Genomic DNA, 24,771 nt, shown 5'->3' on the forward strand with positions numbered 1-24,771 from the left:
GGCTGTTATGTTTTTGTGGGAGGATACACATACACGGGCAGGCAGTAGGATGGCAGACATGGAGTTGTCAGGTGTGCAGTGGTCGAAGATTCAAGACATGTGTCAATTCCTTCAGTGTTTTGAGGAATGCACACGGCTGGTTAGTGCAGACAACGCCATAATAAGCATGAGCATCTCCCTAATGCGTCTGCTGTTGCAAAGTTTGACGCACATAAAGGATCAGGCGTCTGCAGCTGAGGAAGAGGAAAGCCTTGATGACAGTCAGCCATTGTCTGGCCAGGGCAGTGTACAGGACGAGGTAGCGGGCGAACAGGAGGAGGAGGACGAGGAGGATGATGGGGATGATTATATTTTTAATGAGGAAGCTTTTCCGGGGCCAGTGGAAATTGTTGGCGCGGCAAGGCCGGGTTCTGGTTTTTGGAGGGACACAAGTGACGTGGATTTGCCTGAAACTGCCCCTCAACCAAGCACAACCACAGATTTGAGAACTGGAACTTTGGGCCACATGGCGGATTATGCCTTACGTATCCTCAAAAGGGACACACGCATAACAAAAATGATGAACGATGACGATTACTGGTTGGCCTGCCTCCTTGATCCTCGCTATAAAGGCAAATTGCAAAATATAATGCCACATGAGAACTTGGAACTAATATTAGCAACCAAACAATCAACTCTTATTGACCGTTTGCTTCTGGCATTCCCTGCACACAGCGCCCGTGATCGTTCTAACACGAGCTGCAGGGGCCAGCAGACCAGAGGTGTTAGAGGGGCAGAAATCAGAAGTGGCGTTGGCCAGAGGGGTTTTCTGACCAGGTTGTGGAGTGATTTTGCTATGACCGCAGACAGGACAGGTACTGCAGCATCAATTCAAAGTGACAGGAGACAACATTTGTCCAGTATGGTTACTAACTATTTTTCATCCCTTATCGACGTTCTCCCTCAACCGTCATTCCCATTTGATTACTGGGCATCAAAATTAGACACCTGGCCAGAATTGGCAGAATATGCATTGCAGGAGCTTGCTTGCCCGGCAGCTAGTGTCCTATCAGAAAGAGTATTCAGTGCTGCAGGTTCAATACTAACAGAAAAAAGGACTCGTCTCGGCTACCCAAAATGTAGATGATCTAACCTTCATTAAAATGAACCACAACTGGATTTCGAAATCTTTTGCCCCACCTTGCCCGGCTGACACCTAGCTTTCCTATGTAAAGGTCTTGCCTGTGGACTATTCTGAACGACTTTTCCAATCTCGTAATTTGCAGCACCTGATTGTCCAGCATCCGACATGTTAACACCTCCCTAAATGGCCAAAGTCCCCACACGGGGCCGTGGTATCGCCACTTGGCGCCAGCACCCGTGAGAGTACTGTTTGTCTGAAGAGGTGGGTGTGCCCGCTTTTGGTCGACGGCACTGCCACTAGGTCCCTCATAGTACAATAAAGTGTCTGGCGGTGGTGGTGCGCACCCAACGTCAGACACACCGTTGTAATATGAGGGGCCCTGGGCCTGTACCGCCGGCCACAAGACAGTCCCCCCCCCCAGGTCAAACAGTGCTCTACGACTTGCAAAATTTTCTCTCACAGCTCCACCAATGTTTAGTCTATGCGCTGACATCCTTCAATGCCTGGCACTGTCAATACCATTGTATTGACATTTTTTTTATGTTAGGCCTTCGAAGCCTGTCTGCGGTCACTCCTTCCACTAGGCCTCCACTGACCTGTCTACTGCTGCCCGGGTTCCCCTGGAACCAATTTTAAATTGCCTACAGCCCAATTTTTGTTATGTTAGGCCTTCGAAGCCTGTCTGCGGCCCGTTCTTTCCACTACTACTACACTGACCAGGCCACTGCTGCCCATGTTCCCCTGGAACCAATTTTAAATTGCCTACAGCCAGCCCAATTTATTATGTTAGGGCTTCGAAGCCTGTCTGCGGTCCCTCCTTCCACTAGGCCTCCACTGACCTGTCTACTGCCGCCCGTGTTCCCCTGGAACCAATTTTAAATTGCCTACAGCCAGCCCAATTTATTATGTTAGGGCTTCGAAGCCTGTCTGCGGTCCCTCCTTCCACTAGGCCTCCACTGACCTGTCTACTGCCGCCCGTGTTCCCCTGGAACCAATTTTAAATTGCCTACAGCCAGCCCAATTTATTATGTTAGGGCTTCGAAGCCTGTCTGCGGTCCCTCCTTCCACTAGGCCTCCACTGACCTGTCTACTGCCGCCCGTGTTCCCCTGGAACCAATTTTAAATTGCCTACAGCCAGCCCAATTTATTATGTTAGGGCTTCGAAGCCTGTCTGCGGTCCCTCCTTCCACTAGGCCTCCACTGACCTGTCTACTGCCACCCGTGTTCCCCTGGAACCAATTTTAAATTGCCTACAGCCAGCCCAATTTATTATGTTAGGGCTTCGAAGCTTGTCTGCGGTCCCTCCTTCCACTAGGCCTCCACTGACCTGTCTACTGCTGCCCGGGTTCCCCTGGAACCAATTTTAAATTGCCTACAGCCAGCCCAATTTATTATGTTAGGGCTTCGAAGCCTGTCTGCGGTCCGTCCTTCCACTAGGCCTCCACTGACCTGTCTACTGCTGTCCGTGTTCCCCTGGAACCAATTGTAAATTGCCTACATCCCAATTTTTGTTATGTTAGGCCTTCGAAGCCTGTCTGTGGCCCGTTCTTTCCACTACTACTACACTGACCAGGCCACTGCTGCCCGTGTTCCCCTGGAACCAATTTTAAATTGCCTACAGCCAACCCAATTTATTATGTTAGGGCTTCGAAGCCTGTCTGCGGTCCCTTCTTCCACTAGGCCTCCACTGACCTGTCTACTGCTGCCCGGGTTCCCCTGGAACCAATTTTAAATTGCCTACAGCCAGCCCAATTTATTATGTTAGGGCTTCGAAGCCTGTCTGCGGTCCCTCCTTCCACTAGGCCTCCACTGACCTGTCTACTGCTGCCCGGGTTCCCCTGGAACCAATTTTAAATTGCCTACAGCCCAATTTTTGTTATGTTAGGGCTTCGAAGCCTGTCTGCGGTCCCTCCTTCCACTAGGCCTCCACTGACCTGTCTACTGCTGCCCGTGTTCCCCTGGAACCAATTGTAAATTGCCTACATCCCAATTTTTGTTATGTTAGGCCTTCGAAGCCTGTCTGCGGCCCGTTCTTTCCACTACTACTACACTGACCAGGCCACTGCTGCCCGTGTTCCCCTGGAACCAATTTTAAATTGCCTACAGCCAGCCCAATTTATTATGTTAGGGCTTCGAAGCCTGTCTGCGGTCCCTCCTTCCACTAGGCCTCCACTGACCTGTCTACTGCCGGCCGTGTTCCCCTGGAACCAATTTTAAATTGCCTACAGCCAGCCCAATTTATTATGTTAGGGCTTCGAAGCCTGTCTGCGGTCCCTCCTTCCACTATGCCTCCACTGACCTGTCTACTGCTGCCTGGGTTCCCCTGGAACCAATTTTAAATTGCCTACAGCCAGCCCAATTTATTATGTTAGGGCTTCGAAGCCTGTCTGCGGTCCCTCCTTCCACTAGGCCTCCACTGACCTGTCTACCGCTGTCCGTGTTCCCCTGGAACCAATTGTAAATTGCCTACATCCCAATTTTTGTTATGTTAGGCCTTCGAAGCCTGTCTGCGGCCCGTTCTTTCCACTACTACTACACTGACCAGGCCACTGCTGCCCGTGTTCCCCTGGAACCAATTTTAAATTGCCTACAGCCAGCCCAATTTATTATGTTAGGCCTTCAAAGCCTGTCTGCGGTCCCTCCTTCCACTAGGCCTCCACTGACCTGTCTACTGCTGCCCGTGTACCCCTTGAACCAACATCAGAAAATATAAAAATAAGTATTTTGCTTATAAAAAAGAAAATACTGGAGAGATATCAAATGCAGACATTTTAACATTAAAAACAAACACATACAACAAAAATCTGGTACAATACTAAAAATGGCCACCAGCTACAATAACTTTCTCCTGCAAGTAGTTAACTGAAAGTTTTTTTCAATTTAAAACACAGATATGGCATCCACCGAGTGTTGTCCTGTCGCGTCTTCTTTATATAATTGTCAAGAAGATGCAAAACAATGAAAATAATAAAATCATTATTTACCAAAAAAATTGAGTAAGTCAAAACCACATTGCAAATAAACATTCATTACAAATAAAGAAACAGGGCGCGTCCGAGGGTGAGTATATACCTAATAAGAATATAATCACCCTCGGACGCGCCCTGCTTCTTTCCGACAGCCTTCCTTCCTAAGAATCAGCCCTTCCGTGGTGTAGAGAGAGGGTGTGTTACACTCCAAGGTGTTCCCCAGGTTGCCTTTCCTGAGCTTCGATCTTCATGCTCTCGTTTAGTAGTTGTCGGAAAGTAGGCTGCATTAGGCCTACAAATTGGGTATGGGGTGTAGAGAGATGGTGTGTTCAACTCCAAGGTGTTCTCCAGGTTGCCTTTCCTGAGCTTCGATCTTCCGGCTCTCGTTTAGTAGTTGTTGGAAACTACACTGCATTAGGCCTACAAATTGGGTATGGGGTGTAGAGAGATGGTGTGTTCCACTCCAAGGTGTTCTCCAGGTTGCCTTTCCTGAGCTTCGATCTTCCGGCTCTCGTTTAGTAGTTGTTGGAAACTACACTGCATTAGGCCTACAAATTGGGTATGGGGTGTAGAGAGATAGTGTGTTCCACTCCAAGGTGTTCTCCAGGTTGCCTTTCCTGAGCTTCGATCTTCCGGCTCTCGTTTAGTAGTTCTTGGAAACTACACTGCATTAGGCCTACAAATTGGGTATGGGGTGTAGAGAGATGGTGTGTTCCACTCCAAGGTGTTCCCCAGGTTTCCTCGCCAATGCTTCGATCTTCATGCTCTCGTTTAGTAGTTGTTGGAAACTACACTGCATTAGGCCTACAAATTGGGTATGGGGTGTAGAGAGATGGTGTGTTCCACTCCAAGGTGTTCTCCAGGTTGCCTTTCCTGAGCTTCGATCTTCCGGCTCTCGTTTAGTAGTTCTTGGAAACTACACTGCATTAGGCCTACAAATTGGGTATGGGGTGTAGAGAGATGGTGTGTTCCACTCCAAGGTGTTCTCCAGGTTGCCTTTCCTGAACTTCTATCTTCAGGCTCTCATTAAATTGTGGTTAAACGGAACAACTGCATTTGGCGTACTAGTTGGTTTGGGGCCTACTATCGGTGTCTGCCACTCCTTGCTGTTCTCCTGGTTTCCTGTCCTGAAATTCCATTTTCAGGCGCTCGTTAAGTAGTTGTTAATGTTAGACTGCATTTGGCCTACTAGTTGGGTTTGGGCCTACTATCGGTGTCTGCCACTCCTTGCTGTTCTCCTCCACTGAACAAAGCTGTGCCGCCTGTTTACTACGGTTGCCAATTTTGAACTGCATTTCGACTACTTACTGATTTGGGCCTACTCTCTGTGTCAGCCTCTCATTCCAGTTGTCCTCCACTGCAATGCCCCCTGGTTATTCCTGTGTTACCAATTTTGAACTGCATTTAGCCAACTTTATTATTTGGGCCTATATCTGTGTTTCCTCCTCATCCTGCCCATTGCCCAGCCAGTGATAGATGAGTCTGCTGGTACATTGACCCATAACGCAACATTCCCCGTGCACGCTACACAACAACATTGTGACCCTGCTGAAAGTCAGGTTGCTCTTCCCACATACCATACCACCTTACACGGGGACAAACAGGAAGGTGCAGATGAAAGTGCAGGTTCCTTCATCAGGTGGGGGGAGGAATACTAGTTGGCGACGTCACTGGCACAGGGCCTCTCATAGTACGCAAAAGTGTTGCTGCCAGTGGGAGGCGCCCCCGCATTGCAAACACAACGCTGTACTTTGAGGGGCCCTGTGCCAGTGCCAATGCCAACGAGTGGACCCCCCCTGCTTGCTCAGGTTCACAGCACTTGCAAAGTTGAAATACTTACCTCTCCCTGCTCCACTGCCGTGACGTGGTCCAGATTTCCTGGGCCCACTAATTACTTGAACCAGCCCTACCCACCACAACTTTAGCCAAATGACCCCCAATTTCAAATGCCTTCCAATTATTATAAGGTAAATTACGCTTGACAAGCTTCATTAAGAAGAATGGATGGTTTTGACATTAAAATGGGCACTCTAGGTGTTTTCCTGGCCCCCACTCACTGCCGACTATGCTGCCCCATTGACTTGCATTGGGTTTCGTGTTTCGGTCGATCCCGACTTTACGTCATAATCGGCCGATTTCACTCGACCCGACTTTTGAGATAGTCGGGTTTCGCGAAACCCGGCTCGACTCTAAAAAGGTCAAGATCGCTCAACTCTAGTACTCGGAATTCATGTAATGGAGGTTGAGACATGATGTGAATAAAGAGCCTGGAGATACTCACAGAGTGTGATTTATGACAGGATTCATTAAACAGAACACACACCAACACAGCTTTTGTGTGCATTGTCTGTTGACAGTAAACTGCTAATCAGTGCTGGGGGTGGAGTTGAATCTCAATGCAGGTAAGCACCAGTCTGGACCGCTCCTGCTGATAAAAAACTCATTGTATTGACACAACAGCATAGAGACTAATAAGTGAAACCTCTCTGAAATCTGCATGTCAGCTCCCACATAATGTTGAAAACTTTACTAATTAAGGGATTTTTTCCATTTCCTAAAATGATGACACATCTCTAGGAAATAGCGTTACTTGATAAGTGAAAATACGGAGTGAAGTGGCTATAGCATTGGTTTAGTGCTGTTACCATTCATACTTTTTACTATATACTCGGGCTCCTGGCCACCGATTGTGCAGGGAATGAAGAATGGCCACATTCACTTGCACAGTGAGTACTTGGAAATGATGCTGTGCCGTGAAATACAGCGAAGGGATATGGAGCTAAATTAGATTTTTCCTACATTTGACTTCTTGGACACGTAGTACCTGGCGGTCTCATTTTCTTTCTCATTAGGATTATTTACCGGTGAAGACTAGCGATGAGCGAGTGTACTCGTTGCTTGGGTTTTCCCCGAGCACGATCAGGTGACCTCCGAGTATTTGACTGCTCGGAGATTTAGTTTTCATCGCGGCAGCTGAATGATTTACAGCTACTAGCCAGCTTGATTACATGTGAGGATTCCCTAGCAACCAGGCAACCCCCACATGTACTCAGGCTGGCTAGTAGCTGTAAATCATTCAGCTGCCGCTATGAAAACTTAATCTCCGAGCAGTTACAAATACTCGGAGGTCACCCGAGCGTGCTCGGGAAAACCCAAGCAACTAGTACACTCGCTCATAACTAGTCAAGACAAACTCTGCTATATTTAATTCTATGGTGAAAGGGTTGTCTCACCAGGTTCAAGTGATCTCTATCCAGCTGTTTGGAGGAAGCTCTCAGGTTGAAGTTACCATTCAGCCTTGCATTTCTCTGTAGCAGCCTCTCTTGTATGGGGGCTTACTAAAGTCAAGAAGGAGGATGAACCCCCCTATGATCTACTCAACCTCCAGTGGACACAATCACTATATACAGAGAGAGAATAGAGAGCAGATAGGGAAGTATTATCACTTTGATTTTCTGTTGGTGACCCAGTAAGTGACTGGCACTCCACTTTGGCTCATAGGGGGTGGTCCTGAGTGAGGACCTCTTTTGATAATGTTCATATGTTCGTTAATAGGGAGTCCAAATATTTTCAAGTTAAATACCGAAATAACATTTTTACATTTAACCAGCCAAGAAGAGATTATATTTTATACTAGGATGAAATCAAAGATGATAGTACTTGTCTGGCTAAAACGTATTTATTTTAAATGAAGACAAATCTTTGGTTCAATTTCAAAGGTCAAAGATTCTTTAAGCTCATTACCAAAATCTAATAGACTTTCCTCTAATACATGCTGTCCTGAAATGAAAGCCATAATAAAATCAATGTAAGCCATATTTATTCCAGTTATCTCGCTGGGAATTAAACATGCTGTGCCTGTTACTATCACATTAATTATGTAGATCTTTATGTCACAGGAACTTTCTGAATATGGGGGAGATAATTCACAATATTTCAATTATGTGCAATAATCTTATAGTTTTTTGTGAATTTAAAACAATATACTGTACAGCATATACTTTAGTTTTTTTTTAATGTAGATTTAGGCTCTGTTCTTGTTGGTGTTTGTTCCCCTTCCACCAGGGTTCCAGTTTTTTAACATCAAGAATAGTCAAAATTGCAACACTTGCCTTGCTGTCCAAAATGAGGAAACCATGTGGATTTTAAAAAAAGCATACTGTAAATCCTCCAAGACTCAAACTTTAAGGATATTGTTAAACTGGTTGTCTCGTCCTTTTATATCTATGGTCTACACTTAGGGAATCTGATGAAGCAAAGCAAAGATAGCGGTGTAGGCGAGTAGACTGAGTGATGTGGTGAAGTTGACTACGTGGCAGAGTCCGAAATCTAAGTACAACAAATCTAGGCATGAGGCACAGTCCTGTGCAAAGCAGGTACAGCATATGGTAGAATAAAATGCAGTAAAGTCAATGAAGGTACTGCAGCTGAGTGGAATAGTGGATTAGAGCTCACCCTTTGAGGAAGCACATTGTGTGAAACGTGTGTTGAGCCTGATAGGTGACTAGATTCCCTGCTTGCACTTTATCAGTATTTTATTCTTAATTTGGATTTGTCCCTGGCTTTTTTACTCTGTATACATTGGAATATATAGACTTTTTTTTACTTGTTTTTTTAATAATACTTATTTGTCAGTTCATTTTAAAACTGAGCCTGGAGTGTTGTTGTGTATATGTATGTATACTTACTAAACTATTAAATCAATTCAATACTTGATTCTATAGATGTTATTGAGGTTCTATAATGCTCCACACATTTCTTACGTTCGAGTTTACTATTTAAAACGTCTTTTTATCAGTGTCTTATTTTAATATGCATTATCAAATACAGTTTGCGTAAAGTTTTTACTGATTATTTTTGGTGACATTCATGATTTGTGTTTGGAGGATTCATGGCAATGTAGCAAAACCCAACAAAGCAGGGAATGTCAAGAGGCACACTTGTAGCAAAATAGCAGAGCCCAGCCACAAAACATGGCTGTCTATGTCAGAAAGCACACTTGTTGCAAAATAGCAGAGCCCAGGTGTGAAGCTAAGCTGAGTGTGTCAGGAAGTGTAACAGAGCCCAGTGGTATACCAGACAATGCTGCATGTGTTAGGAGATATACTTGTGCTAGCACTGATAAGAAGAGCCCAGAGGTGTGACAGTTGTAATGGTCAAATTACCTGAATACTCAGGTGGTGTGCTGCCTGAGCCAGCCTAGAAGTTTTAGCAGTCTTCCATCAGAGGTGCGTGACTGGTTATGTTGGTAAATTGATGCACATAAGAGCAAATAGAGCTGTATATCGGAAGAGGAGCCTGCAGAGTCTAACACTGGAGCCAGGACAGGTGAATAACACAGTGAAGCATTATAAATTAACCCTTTCTGTGGTTGATTTTCTATATTTAAGTTATCCAATTATTTTTATTTCTCCACGCATGCAGGTGGCGCATGTAGTTTGTGGACATACTCTAACACGGTGCTGGATTTACTTAGGAGGGACGTAGCTAAACGGCAGCCTGGTGTTCATTAGAGCTCCTGATGGTGGAGACAAGTTTGAGCTACAGGTAGCCGTCAGGTACCACTCCTAGGCAGCCTCCAGTACTGCAAATGTTGAGCACAGGGATAGATATGCAGACACGGATATGACTTGGTCTCCATTCAGGATCGATGGGTAGAGTGGTTGCTGACATGGAAACTCAGACAGGATTGACCCAGAGACTGATAGGTCCAGATACATGAAATACTTGCATAGGTACACATTCAGATACTGGCCGCACATGGACCGACGGATGAGGTTAAAAAACTGGCCGCACAGAGACTAGGGACTATGGGTTCAGGACTGACCATGCAAAGAACAGGGACTACGGGTTCCCATTGCCCACATGAGGACTAGTGGTTTGGATTCAGAACACTGGCCACACCAGCACTAAGGGATCTCATAACTCACTAGTAGACTACCACACCACCTAATGATTCTACGTTGTGTCTGCACCTCCCTAATGAGGAGGCTGCCTTTTAAGCAATATGCCTCCCAGTTATTGGCTGGGGTCATCTTGAACGTGGCATTCTAAGAACAGGGCAGCACGTGCGTGCATGTACTATGTGTGCTATCAGAAATTCAGAGACGCAGGGAGACACCGCGTGGCCGGGGCAGTGAGTATCTCACCGTTCCTGCATGGAGAAGGAGCCATGGGGGGATGCTGGATGCGGTGTTGCAGAATTTGAGCGATATAATCTTGTCAGTAACTTTAAAATAATTTATTATAAGACAAAATCATTGATAATTTCTATGCACCTATGGCAATTATTGCAGGCAACCCAATTTCTTCTATCCACTTTGAGATAGGGGATAAAAGTATGTTGGCGTTTCGATTCTCATACCATTGATGGACATGTTTGACCTAAATCTAAATCTCTATTAAACCATATACAGTACTTAACAAACTAAAGTAATATAATAAATCTTTGTCCTTGTGTGGATAAATTATTAAAAAACACATTCTATATATTTATCAAATCAGTCCTCCTTATCGAAGGATCTCTCAGTAGGGTTTCGCCATTTCGTATAGGTGTTGGCCAAACCTCAGATGAGGTTAGACACAATATTTGAAGAAAAGGCTACTTTTGTAGTTGGCCACCTTAATTTTAGTCAATCCTTTCATGCAGCCATCTTATCTAGGACAGTTAATTGATCTCTATCCTTTGAAATCAGGCAGTGAATGAGACTTGAAAGTGATCTTTTCTCCTTATAAGCTGATATCTCTACATGGATCTCAGAAAGTAATGACTATGAAGATGGATACATTTCTCATTAGCGACCATTCGCACTTTAGAGGTTTGGAGTTATTACCTAAGTCTAGAAAAAAATCTACTCGTTGTTCCAGGTCCTTTATCATTCCTTTTTTTGTAATCTTCATTTTTATCCAACCATAGCTGTTTCTCAGTTTCTTTGGTCATAGTCGACCGGCAAACCATGTCTAAATGAAATGACCTCAACATCGGGGGAGATTGGTTTACTCAATACGTTCAGTGGGTCCTACCTGATTTATCGCTGGTTCAGCTACAGTATTCACAATTACAATGGTTTGTTAGTGAGATTGCATCCACACCGATTCTGAACCTTTTTTTGCTTTCTACTAGAAATCTACCTACTGATTTCTCTCTTGTTTATTTTTCCAGATTGTGGATAGAGAAATTAGAGATAATTTCCAATTCTGGGCAATGCACCAACATTTTTCTCTTAAAGCATAGAATTCCCTTGGCACATCATGCTCGGAAAAAAATTATAAAACGTTGTCTCACTGGTACACAGTACCCACCATGCTTCACAGGATGTTCCCCTCTGTATCGGAGCTGTGCTGACTATGACTCTGACCCGGGCTATTCTCCATGCTTGGTGCAGTGGTGCATCTTCACACCCCTTCTGGAAGCCATATTTGAGATTTACAACCATCTTTTTGTAACTACATTAAGGAATATCCCACAGTTGACTTGGCCTGCTCCGATGCTTTTTGGCAGCTGCTAAGGATGTCATCCTTAAGATATTGGAAATCTACATGGGCCCAATCAATTCAGGAATAATGTTTTTGAAATGAATCTCTCTGAATGCTGAGCTCGGTTTAACCCTGTCCACACCACTGATTAGCAGCTTTCTGCCCATGTACGCAGAAAGCTGCCAATTAGTGCTGGGGGGCGGGGTTATACAGAGCTCATTATTATGCTGGACTACTTGGTAGAAGGTTTACTAGTCCTCCTGCTGAGAAAACAGGTATTTTATCAATGCTACACCAAGTAGCCCAGTAAATGGCATATTGCTGGGATGTGAGTATATGAAAGAAGGGTATACCAGAAGTATATAAGATGTGATAGGATCACACAATTATGAGCCCTGATTGTATTTCCGTATAAATATAAACATATTATTATACCATGTACTGTGAATGATATAGAAAGTCATGTATCCACTCTAGTCCACAGCTGAGATTCTTTGATGATGCCCCATTCCATAATATTCACATTCCATATTCATCTAATGAATCCTATTTGTTCTTTCATCTCCACAGGGGAATTGGAAAACAAGGATTCCAGTGCCAGGGTAAGATGTTTATTTTATGCTTTGCTTTATTTGTGCGTTCTCTGTTCCTCTCATTTTCTCTAGAGGATGCCCTCTGCTATTTTTTTGCAGCTGTGCAGAGGAGAAAATGATTCATTTATTCAGAACGCCTTTTCTTTTGCTGTAGGTAATACTGGCTGCCTAATTCTCCAATGCCTGGAAATACATATAGCATACCGCAATTTAATTTAAAATATGCCAAACCCATATCATGTAGCATAGCAGGCTGCGCTTAATTACTTAATTAACAGGCATTAAAATGTTTATGCCGATATCACAATTCTGTGCTCCCTTACTTCTCTGTATGTTCCAAGTACGATATTCAAACTGCAGCAATTGAACGTTCACATTTTGGAATACAGATGTTGGATACGTGGATGTGTCATTGTCGTGAGCTTTAAAAACCTTAAAGAAGTTGTCCACTATTAACCCCAGTTTAATCGATTTAGGACCCCCAAATAAAATAGCAATATATACTTACCTCCTGCAGTGGCACCATTCCAGCGATGTTGGCGCACCTGTTCTTGGTGCATAACGTGACTTGTCGAGACACATCGTGAGGAGTTGACTCACTCACCTGCTTTCAGAAGTAGACACAGGAACGTAACTCACCTGCTGGTTTATTATGGAACAGCATAAACCATGGCAGGGTTCAGTAAAGTAAACGTGGCCTTTCTGGCATAACGGCCAAACAGAAAGATAAATCACAGCAAAGTCCTTATATCTGAGGGGTTCACCAGCTCAGACCAGCATATGTCTTCTGTTCCTCCTGGAGCCACGCCTGGAGTCTCTCCTTTCCAAACCACAACACTAAGAAAAAAAAACAGTGGCTCAACATTTAACTCCCCAGCCACTGCCTTAAGGCGGAGATATGGTGAGTAGGCCACCCACCCCTCTCTCACCTACTCACCTAAAAACCCATCCCTTATCATGGTTGATTGACCTCTTCAAAACATAGCACGCTGGAAAGAAACTTATGGGTTTTTAGATCACGGAAGAAAGCAATCTCCGTGACACGTATCTCCCCTCACATACGGTGCTCATGACCCTGTCACAATATACAAACCGCAGCCAGTGAGTGGTCACTCTTTGGCTGCAGCTCATCAATATTCCATCAGGATGGAAGAGTAAAGGCTGCAGCTGACAATTGTCCGCTCATTGGCTGCAGCCTGGATAGGAAACAATAATTTAAACTGTTGGAATGGTGCAGTTGCAGGAAGTAAGCAGTTAACCCATTTGTGACATGTATGACACTTTGAGTGGTGTGAGCAAGCTTCATACATGTCTTGTACAAGCTGTTTTATACAACTGACAGTACTCTTCAGCTGCTGAAATAGAGACAGATCTGAGCCCTGTGGTTTAACCTCTTAAATGCCACGGTCAATAGCAGCCTAAGTCTAAGGCATTAGGCAATGGGACGCATCGTTAGCATTCACATATTGATCGTAAGTTGCTAATGGCTTGTTCTAGTGCTGGATCAGGATTCCACTTTGTAAACCAAAATCAGAGCAACACTCGGAACTCCGATCCATTAAAATAAGAAATTATAAGTGCAATCATTAGACAGTATTATAGTAAACCACAAAGGCCAAAATGGCACAAATATACTGTCTGAGAATTGCCGTGATAAATCTTTATTGTAACAGATGTACTGAGTAGTTATTTTTGATTGGAGTTGAATTCTACTTGAATATTCCAAAAAGTTTATAACTTGCTTCCGCAGAGTCAGAAAAATGGTGAAGAGGTATCAAAAGGATAAAAAATTGTAAAAAACAATAAAAACAATAATTATGCTTAACTTTCCATCTGGAAGGTTTCTATACTTGTGCACCAAAAGTCAAGGCACACATTGTGCAACCAAGGTCAATGCATATGTTGTGTATCCAAGTTTAAGGTATACATTGTGCACCCAAGGTGAAGGCACATGTTGTGTATCCAAGGTCAAGGGATACGTTGTGCACCCAAGGTCAAAGCACATGTTGTGCACCCAAGGTCAAGGCACACGTTGTGTATCCAAGGTCAAGGCACACTTTTTATATCCAAGGTCAACTGGTACGTTGTGCACCCAAGGTCAAGGCGCACGTTGAGTATACAAGGTCAAGGCACACGTTGTGTATCCAAGGTCAAGGCACACGTTGTGTATCCAAGGTCAAGGCATACATTTTGCACCCAAGGTCAAGGCACACGTTGTGTCAAGGGATATGTTGTGCACCCAAAGTCAAGGCACAGGTTGTGTATCCAAGGTCAAGGCACACATTGTGACATCAGTACATCATGACCTTATTCAGAGATGTTCCAGGCCTCATCAGAGCCGGAAGTCCTGACCTGGGGTAAAGAGGCAGATGAATTTAGTGCTCGGTGGTGATATCAATATGTACTGAGGAATTGACTGAGGGGCCGGAGAGGGGAGTATAGCAAGGGATATTCAGTTTGGAGAGAATAATTTTTCTGAGAATCGAATTTTCTGGAAAATTTGCTTGAGAAGATGAATTTGAAATTTGACTGATCCATTTATCTCTTATATTGAGTTCTGAGTGTTACTGTAATAGCTATACTGATTTAGGACCACATCAAAGTTAGTAGAGGTCAGAAGACCATTCAGGAGAAGAATGACAAGGGTCATCATCTTGACCATCAAAGAAACACAATGATGTAATTACTCAGTTACTGTGCGTATTGAGTGATACATAGGAGCCAAACCGTCAAAAACTTTTAAAGAAACCCTATTGATAAAATTGCTTTTACCCAAAGAAACATTCAAGCAAAAAAAATGACTCAATGGTGTTTATTTCCTTAAAGATTAAGGCCCATGTAAATAAATGATAATATAGCACAGATCTCCTATTAAGGAGTGTCGGTGTTGCCTAATGGCTTTTCTCATGATAGCCAAGTGCTGGACAGCAATGTCTTGACTAAATGGCTGAACAAATCATTTTAATGATTAATTTTATTGAACAATTTCATAATCATTGTTATTTTTCGTTCTATTACACTGTACAATAAGCCTAATGGTTGCACTAAATTATTGAATGCTCAAAAATTCCAAAGTCAGTGGAAAATAAGAAAAATACTGTAGCTAACAAAAAATGTTTCCGCCATGCTTGCACTTGCATTGCAGTTTCTGATTATTAGTCTATATTCAAACTTACATTTTAACATAATGTTTGCTCAATTTTAGGAATAAATTAATGGAATTAATATATTTGTCCAGTGAATACAAGTTATCATATACCTACAAGATAGGTGACACGTTGCTGATCGGTGAGTTCCAACCACTGGACTGATCGGTATATCAGGTAACTTTTATCCCCAAGAAAACTTTAACCCCTGTTACAAAAAGTAGTGGCGTACTGGATGCATGACCACATCTATTGTTTCTTTATGGGGCTGTGAGAAAAAGTGGAGCACAGCTTCTAGCAGCCCCATAAAGAATGACTGGAGTAGCGGTCGATCATGCTGGCTTCCGCATGGGGATAAAGTCCCAACCACCAGTTCTATAAATTGGCTCAGTTCCCAATTTTTGGACCACCACTAATCAGTAAGTTATCCACCTGATGGATATAATAACCTGTTTTTCACTGGACAACTCCCTTCTATGTCAACTGTTGTACAACTGACGAAAATGGAAGCTGAGGGACTCCATTGATTATTATGGGGCCTTCATGTCTCTGTTTTTAGAACGGAAGAAAAAGTGCATCATGCAGAACAATTTCTTCCATTCTAAAGACTTCATGATATTCCAATACGGGTAACATGACCTCCACGTTTAGTCATCCATAATATCGTCATATGTATTTTATTTTTATTCTTTTGGTAATCGGGCAGGAATAATTAATTCCTATTGCATCTGTTATTAAACCACTTGGAACAATTAGTCATCACTTTAATTATTGGAGCAACTTGTTATCATGGAGATTTCGATACAGTTAGTAGGGAATGTTACTAAAATTGCCATTTTTTACATTAATACTAAGGCCGGGTTCACATTAGCGTAAGTGTGAGCAGCATATACCTGCACACCGATCCGCATGCGTCTTGAGTACATATATTTAACATTGTGTACGCAGGGACATGTGTTTGCATCAGTTCGCATGCGGATGTGTACACAAGGGTCGTTTCGCGGTGTACGTCGAATACAACATGCTGCATTTTTTGAGGCATCAATTAAGCGCAGACATGCGCTTGCGGATGAGTGCGTCAAAATAACGCACTGCTGTCTATGGGAATGCATTGGTACGCAAGGACATGCATACGCATGCGTTCAATGAGCTTGTGTACTTCAGACTGCACATGTCCAGGAACTGATTGATGCAAAAGATCTAACCCTGGCATACTCCACTGACCACCGGCCAATCAAGACCACTTTTGACAGACTTCCATAGGGCAATCTGAGAACACGGGACATACATACAATATACAGAACTACCATAAGATTGTTCTCCTGATGAAGGCTTGTACCTGAGCTGAAACATTGGAAACCATTCTCTTTTGCACAAGATAAATTAAAAAAAACTTTGAAAGCAACAGTTCTGTCTTCACGTTTTTGCAGTGTGCCGGGGTTAGATCTTTTGTATTGTCTTACCGTTTTACCCCTGAGCACCTAACAGTGGATGAGCCTGATCCTATCCGCTTTCAGGAAGTGATTGAGACATACCCAGACAAGCCCTCCTGGAAATATCGAATGCATGCTGTTATGATCTGGTGGTTTAGGAACAACATGAGACAAGCTCTGAAGGAAGTGGTATCTGTACTGACCGCAGACCCTGAACCTAGCAGCGCAACTAGAAATAGCCGTGGGGGGTACCTGACGCTCCCTAGACCCCTCGACACAGCCTAAGATCTAACTTCCCCTAAAGATGGAAACAGGAAACCTATCTTGCCTCAGAGAAAATCCCCAAAGGAAAGATAGCCCCCCACAAATATTGACGGTGAGAGGAGGGGAAAATAACATACGCAGAGATGAAATCAGATTTTAGCATAGGAGGCCAGTCTAGCTTGATAGATAGGACAGGAAAGGATACAATGCGGTCAGTATAAAAACTACAAAACAATCCACGCAGAGTTTACAAAATCTCCACACCTGACTAAAGGTGTGGAGGGTAAATCTGCTTCCCAGAGCTTCCAGCTAACAGAAAAAATCCATAATGACAAGCTGGACAAAAATAGAATGCACAGAACAATAAGTCCACAACATGTGGACTAAAATGAGCAAAGCCAGAACTTATCTTTGCAGAACTGGTCAGGAAACCAGGAGAATCCAAGCAGAGATGTGAATCCAGCCAGAGAACAATGACAAGTGGCATAGGCTGAAGACTAGAGCCAGGTTAAATAGCAGAGCAGAAGAGACGATAAGTGAAAGCAGCTGATGACAGCTAACTCCAAGGAGCGGCAGTTCCACTCAAAACCACCAGAGGGAGCCCAAGGACAGAATTCACAAAAGTGCCATTTTCAACCACTGGAGGGAGCCCAAGAACGGAATTCACAACTGTATGCGCATACTTAGCCTTATTCAGCATTTTTTTTTAAATTACGGTAACTTATTGCTGTTTTGCTGTTATTGACCCCCAGACCATGTGTGTAATTTCATCCCAGATTTCATTTTTCCACTTTTGTTTTTCTTGACTCATTTCCAAAAGTCGTAACTTTGTTGAAATTTCAGTAGAAATAACCATAAGAGGGCTTATTTTTTTAAAATGTATATATTTTTTTTATGATCTTTCATTTTTATTTTCAACAGAAAAAATAATAATAAAACAAAATAATCATTCAAAATGCCAGCTCGCGAGCTTGGTTGGATAATAGCATGAAACCAATATTCACATTTTAGAAGCATAAGATGCAATATTTCACATTTCTAGCAGGAAGAGACTATAATAATTTATAATTAATTTTAAGAATGGTAACTATCCGTTCGATTTTCTCAGGTGTGAAATACTTCAAAATAAATTGCCTCCATCTCTTATAGAAACTATCCCTCTGCCTGACCTATTTCTTTTCAGTGTTGAGTCTTTCTATGATCAGGAGATGCCCCATTTGGTCCAGAAGCTCTAATACTGTTGGGCAGAATTTCTCAACTAATGTTTAAGCAAGAACCATTTGGCAGATAATGACATCACAAGCAATAATTGAGACAACATGAAAACTTCCAAGAACAATCATTCTCTTCTGCCCAGTAATTCAACAGAATAAGATGAGGAGACTGCTCCAAATGTTATATCCAAAATTACATGATGCGCCTTCAAACCATTGTAAAGTGACCGAAGGTGGTAGCCATGACGGAGTTGCTGCTTCACATTGCCCCGGCACTTTACTGGAAAGTTGTGTCCCAGTACTAACGTGCCTCCCAGAGTGGAGTATTTGTTTATTATAGTTGGCATATGCCTTGTAATGAGCAGGCTACGCTTCTGAGTCTTCTCCAAAGTCACTGACGCTTCACAACATAATGGTAAGTCACGGAGCATAAAGAACACCTATGTCCAGGAGTGGACACAGACAGAAGAAGGCACCTGTGAAAAAGGATTGATGTGCCCTTTGCAGTCTAATTGTCACAACTCAGCTGTCGGGTGACCCGGGACCCGGGGCTCCTTCCTTGTCCCTAACACTAGGGGGCACCCTAGCTCGCCCTATTCCCCAGGATACCCATGTGCACGTTACATGGGTTGGTGTGTCAGATCCATTCCTTTGTTTTCCTGTGATTTCAATGCTCCCCAGCGGAACAAGCACTCACCCGGAATTTTCATTTGGACTCAATCTCACGTGCATTCATCTGGATAACATTTGCAGCACCCTACCTCTCTCTCCTACCTGTAAACAGAATCTTTGGCCCTGAGGAAGTGGCAGATTGCCACAAAACGCGTCAGCACAATAAAGCTTTCAAGAACATTTCCATCGTGTGTGGTCAGCGCGGATACATTGAGAAACCTGGTCTTCTCCTTCCTTCTTTGTCTACCTGTAAACAGGGCAGTGTCTAGTTTTGTTTGTAGGAACGGGGGTGTTTTGGTTCGGCATTTTGAGTTGGAAAAGGGGAATAATGATTTCTGGTTGGCAGATGGGATTCATTTGAAATCAGTGGGTAGTGGCACTTGGTTTACAAGATGGTATTGAAAGAGCCATAGCATTTCGGTGTAGGGGAGTCTCGGTCATTTGAGGTGGTCAAAGGCCCTTGTCGTGGCGGTTGGGGGAGTCCTTGAAGTTGGTTGCAAACTGGTCTGGGGATCAATTGGGATATGGATTCCTCAATTTGGAATTTAACTTGGTGTTGGATCTGGTGAAATGTGGAGGGGATTGTCAGATCCCCAGGAAGTTCAAGTGAACATTGGAACCCTTGTGGTTATGGTGCTCCTGAGCCAGTGGGGTAACAGCTTGGAGTAATTGATGGTATATTTTATGTTCACTTTTTTATATTTGTTAATCACCAGATTTTGGGAGCTTCAAGGACCCCTCCCAGCGCGTTATTGTTATTTGTTTGTTGCTTATTATTGCATATTTGTTTTAATAAAGGCTGCTGTGGCCATAATTATCCAACAATTTTGTAGTCACCGTTTTATTTTAAGGATTGGTAAATAAGGGGAGGTATAGTTAAGGGGTATAATTATATTATAGGGTATCCCCACAGGTAGAACTTCGACAATACCAGTGTAAGGATGCAAACACCAACATAAAAAATACTCATCAGTTTACCTTTCTTTTGTGTCCTAAACTCTGACTAAAATTTAAATGAGAAAAATGAGTTAACCATGCTGCTAAATCAAAGATAACTGCAGCCAGAGAAAGAGCTTTGCAGTTTATAGTCATCTATATGAAGACTGAGCTGCGGAACTAGATAGTGTTAGATAAAAGTGTAAAATGTTAGGCGCTATCTGCTAAATTGGCTTCCAGCTTTGAATCGATTTACGATATAAAAACTGCTTTCAATGCTATGCACAAATAAAGGGAATACTAATACAAGATATAAAATATTTAAAAGAACTTGTTTACACAATTAAATATTTTATTCCATTTATTCTAACATAGTTTAAAGATCACAGGCTGAGATGAGATTAGTCCGGCGCTGCCCGGCCGGCTTCTTTCCGCACCGCTCAAGTTGACTGACAGGGCTCTCCCATGTGGTACATCTAGAGAGATCTTTAAACCTTTATGTTTTCTCTGAAACGCCAAAGAGCTTCAGAGGAGAATGTACCGGCTTGCATTCATTCTGACAGGTTCTGATTAATGTTTCTTGCGGTTTGGGCAGCATGAATCAGCTTTGTGTGCACAAATAAAATTAATAAGAATAGAGGATATTTGTAAATATTTATAAATATCCATAGAAATTTTACAAATTTTATACCCCCTATTCTTCTTCTAATATCTAATCTGTATCTTCTCCTTTTCAGTTTCATTCCATTGCTTCTTGTGCTTCCATTTGCTAATGAGAATAAGGATGATCCCTCTGCTCTGTGACAGTGACAAACCTTTAGATATTTGTAGACAGCTATTAAGTCTCCTTTTAGCCTTTGTTTTTGCAAGCTTAAAGGGACACTGTCACCTGAATTTGGAGGGAACAATCTTCAGCCATGGAGGCGGGGTTTTTGTGTGTTTGATTCACCCTTTCCTTACCCGCTGGCTGCATGCTGGCTGCAATATTGGATTGAAGTTCATTCTCTGTCCTCCGTAGCACATGCCTGCACAAGGCAAGATTGCCTTGCGCAGGCGTGTACTATGGAGGACTGAGAATGAACTTCAATCCAATATTGCAGCCAGCATGCAGCCAGCGGGTAAGGAAAGGGTGAATCAAACACACAAAAACCCCGCCTCCATGGCTGAAGATTGTTCCCTCCAAATTCAGGTGACAGTGTCCCTTTAACATTCCCTGATCCTTTTATCACTCCATGTAGGACATGCTTTGCAGTCCGCTCACCATCCTGGTAGCTCTACTCTGAACTTCCTTCAGTCTTTCAATGTCTCTTTTAAAACATGGTTCCCCAAACTGGACACAGTATTTCAGATGCGGCTTGACCAAGAAGGAGTAGAGGGGTATAATTACTTCACATGATTTAGACTCTTTGCTTCTCTTAAAACATCCTAGAACTGTTTGCCTTTTTGCTGCTGCATCACACTGTTGACTCATGTGCAGTCTGTGATCTACAATTATAACCAAGTCTTTTTCACATGCGCTATTGCTTCATTTTATTCCTCCCATTCTGTAGATGTAATTTTTGTTTTTCTTGTCCAAATGTAGAATCTTGCATTTTTACCTGTCAAATACCATTCTATTAGTCGCTGCCCATTGTTCAAGTTTATTTAGATCCTTATGAATCTTTTCTCTGTCTTCCTTGATGTTAGCTATCTCTCCTAGCTTTGCATCGTCTGCAAGTTTGATCAGTTTACCTTCAGTTCCCTTATGTAGATCATTTATAAAAATGTTGAACAACACTGGAGCCAGGACAAAGCCTTGTGCTACCCCAGTTCAAACACTGCTCCAATTGGATGTGCAGCCATTTATTACCACTCTTGGAGTACGATCACTGAGCCAGTTATGAATCCACCTAACCGTAGCCTGGTCAGTCCCACACTTGGTCATTTGTTCAATAAGGATAGTATTAGATGCTTTATCAAATGATTTCCTGAAGTCGAGATATACTATTTGTGTACAAATCCTTACTTGTAGAAGAAAAGGACAGAGCCAGGAGTCAGCTAAACTGTATATATAGAAAATGGGAGGAGAAAAATAAAGAGTTTTAACTGGAAATAATAATATTATGGATTGGTGAGGAAAAGAAGTGATGAAATAGATAAAGCACCACTCCAGTGATTTTATTATTGCAGCACTGGAGTGGTGCTTATAATCTAAGTTTCTTGTCCTTAGTCTTGTACTTACCAACCACCATCTTCTTTTTTTATCAGTGCCGCTTTTTTTGGTCAACAGTAGTGATGAGCGAGTGTACTCGTTACTCGAGTTTTCCGAGCATGCTCGGGTGTTCTCTGAGTATCTTGGGCATGCTGGTAGATTTTGTTTTAGTCCTCGCAGCTGCATGATTTGTGGCTGTTAGACAACCTGACCACATGCAGGGATTACCTGTTTGTTAGGTAATCACTACATGTATTCAGGCTTTCTAGCAGCCGCAAATCATGCAGCTGCAGGGACTAAAAGATAATTTACAAGCATGCCCAAAATACTCGGAGAACACCTGAGCATGCTCAGAGAACTCGAGTAACGAGTACACTCGCTCATCAATAGTCAGCAGCAATTTGTAACCTGCCGGATGGCTCTAATGTTTGCTTAGTGATCTGAGTCCCAACTTAATGTATGCCTATGAGAGCTAGGACGAGGCCAGAATGAGGGTCTCATAGACTTACGCTGAGAACTTGTGACCGTTATCTCTGACTTCAAGTCAGTAAGAAGTTGCGGTCACGAGATGGCGCCAAGGGCCTAGATTGGCACTGGGAACAGCAGAAGAAATCCCTAGTAGGTATAATACTAGAGTCAGGTTCCTTACATTAGTGACACCACTTCAGCACTTCAGTTTATCCAATTGTTTTCAAGTGGAACATCAGAATGTGTAGGGTGAGACTCCAGGTTCTGGAATCAGTAGAGTTAGTGCTACCTTCATTTCATAAAAAAAGTGGTGTTCTGTACTATTATAGTGGGTGAGAGTACAGGGTAATTATTATAGTTTTGCATCTGCTGCTAGAGTTGGGCAGATCGATTTACAGGACATTGGTCCATCGGCCAGATCAGTAGTCTCTTGCAGCTGGATGGTTCACAAATCTCTTATCTTCAGGGATCCCAAGAATGGCTTTTGATTAGTCAGTCTGGTGCAATGTCATATGTGTGTCATGTCACAACAATGCTATCTCACCAAACCATCTAATTAAAAGCCGCATTGGAAATTTAGGAAGGAGGAGTCCTGTTAATCGATCCACCCACTTCTATCTTCTGCACAATAATTAATGTCCTCTCATGATCAGGCATTGCTCAACAATGACAAGTACTGAGCAAATGTATTCATACTAATCAAATTCATCACAAATTTCATTATAAATTTGAACTCATCAGAATCCAAATTTTTCCTGATTAGTTTTTTCAAATCCCAAAAAATGATGGCTGGCCAATTTGATGGATTCTCTTGAGGGCTAGGGATGTTCTAATTTAACAATAAAAGATTATACTCTCCTGTCCAAGACCTGCCCTTTAACTGTCCTGCCATAACTGCTTCTTCCATGGTTCTCAAAGCTTTGCATTGGATCTTCTGGCCCCAGTCTTTGGATCTTCTGGCCTATGACCTTCGGGTTTTCAGACCCTGACTAGACCTCACACAGTCACATAGGGCACAATGCATATCAATGACATGTGTTGCATGCTGTGTGACTGCGTGAGGTTTGGCCAGTGCTGGAAGACCCAAAGACCTCAGGCAAAACTATCCGGTCACAGAGAATAGAAGGTCTGAAGTGAAGACTAGAGGACTGAGTGGGGTGCAATATCAACAGGACAGGTGAGTACAATCTTTTATTGTTTCTTAACCTTTTTTCTCGCCCTGAACCAAAAACTAATTTTGAAAAATTCTTTCAACTCTAACAGTGGCATAACATGAAGCTGGTGGGCCCCAATGCAAACTGTAAAACAGGGCCTCCAAATATCACGAGTCTTTAATAGTATCATTCTTCTAAAATGGGCCAAAGGGACCTTTTGGGCCCAGATGTGACTGCTACTTCTTCACTTACTACAGTATATACACCCCTGGTGACCAATATTGTTATATAATTTTTGGATTAAATTTATCATAAAAGAGTTTATACTGGACTATTTTTTATAGGTTTATTTGCCAACTACCTGCCTGGTCAACACAGCACAAGCACGCTGCTGTCGACAATTCAGCTGCTCTGTCACAAAAGAGTACCTCTTCTTCTTCTGGGCTTCTCTGTCAACAAGGCATGACCACCGATGTCATGCTGATTGACATCTGGCTCCCTGCAGTTAAGCAGCGGGAAGCCAGGTATCAATCATCATGATGTCGGCAGTCACGCCCCATCAGCAGAGTAGAGATTAAGAGAAGCTGCCGCCCTGTTGATGTGACATCAGCTGAAGCCGCTTAATCGCCGGCTGTCTGTAACCATGCTGTGTTGGCGGAGATCGGAGCTGGTTGGTTTCTAGTCCTATGGTGAAAAAAAAATAGTCCTGGATAAACCCTCTCTTAAATTTTACTCCAGAAAATGTTGGCATGGTAACCCACGGTCCAACAAATTTTCCATTCTTTAAGCCAGCTGGTTCTCATTTTAACTTCTTTTGTAAACAGATGCGCAAAGATGCACCTCATTTTCCAGCCTCTTGATAAATTACTCTAGCGGGCACTTTATTGGAACTGGTTTATAAAATAGTGATCTTAATGGATTGTCCAACTCTGAGGACAACTTCTTTTAATCAAATGCATGTATTATGGGCTAAAAATAATTTTAACAAATTGGTTTCATGAATGATGTTGCACCGTTTGACTTTTATTTCATCTTTATTGTGATCTGTGGTCATAAATCAGCTGAGAGGAGCTCAGAAAAAAGTTAGGTAAGAGAATTTGAGACTCTCCTATTGGGCCATCAGAATGGGATC

At 42.9% G+C, this 24,771-nt stretch overlaps 1 protein-coding gene across 1 annotated transcript in view; it reads left to right on the forward strand.

Moving 5' to 3' along the window:
• Positions 1-24,771, forward strand: part of PRKCG (protein kinase C gamma) — a 741,415-nt gene that overhangs the window by 105,232 nt on the left and 611,412 nt on the right. Inside the window, exon 2 of the mRNA XM_069742550.1 lies at positions 12,139-12,170. Within this exon, the coding sequence (XP_069598651.1) occupies positions 12,139-12,170 (32 nt within the window). The remainder of the gene's footprint in view (positions 1-12,138; positions 12,171-24,771) is intronic.

The sequence above is a fragment of the Ranitomeya imitator genome, chromosome 10 (assembly GCF_032444005.1).
Source record: "Ranitomeya imitator isolate aRanImi1 chromosome 10, aRanImi1.pri, whole genome shotgun sequence".
NCBI lineage: Eukaryota > Metazoa > Chordata > Amphibia > Anura > Dendrobatidae > Ranitomeya > Ranitomeya imitator.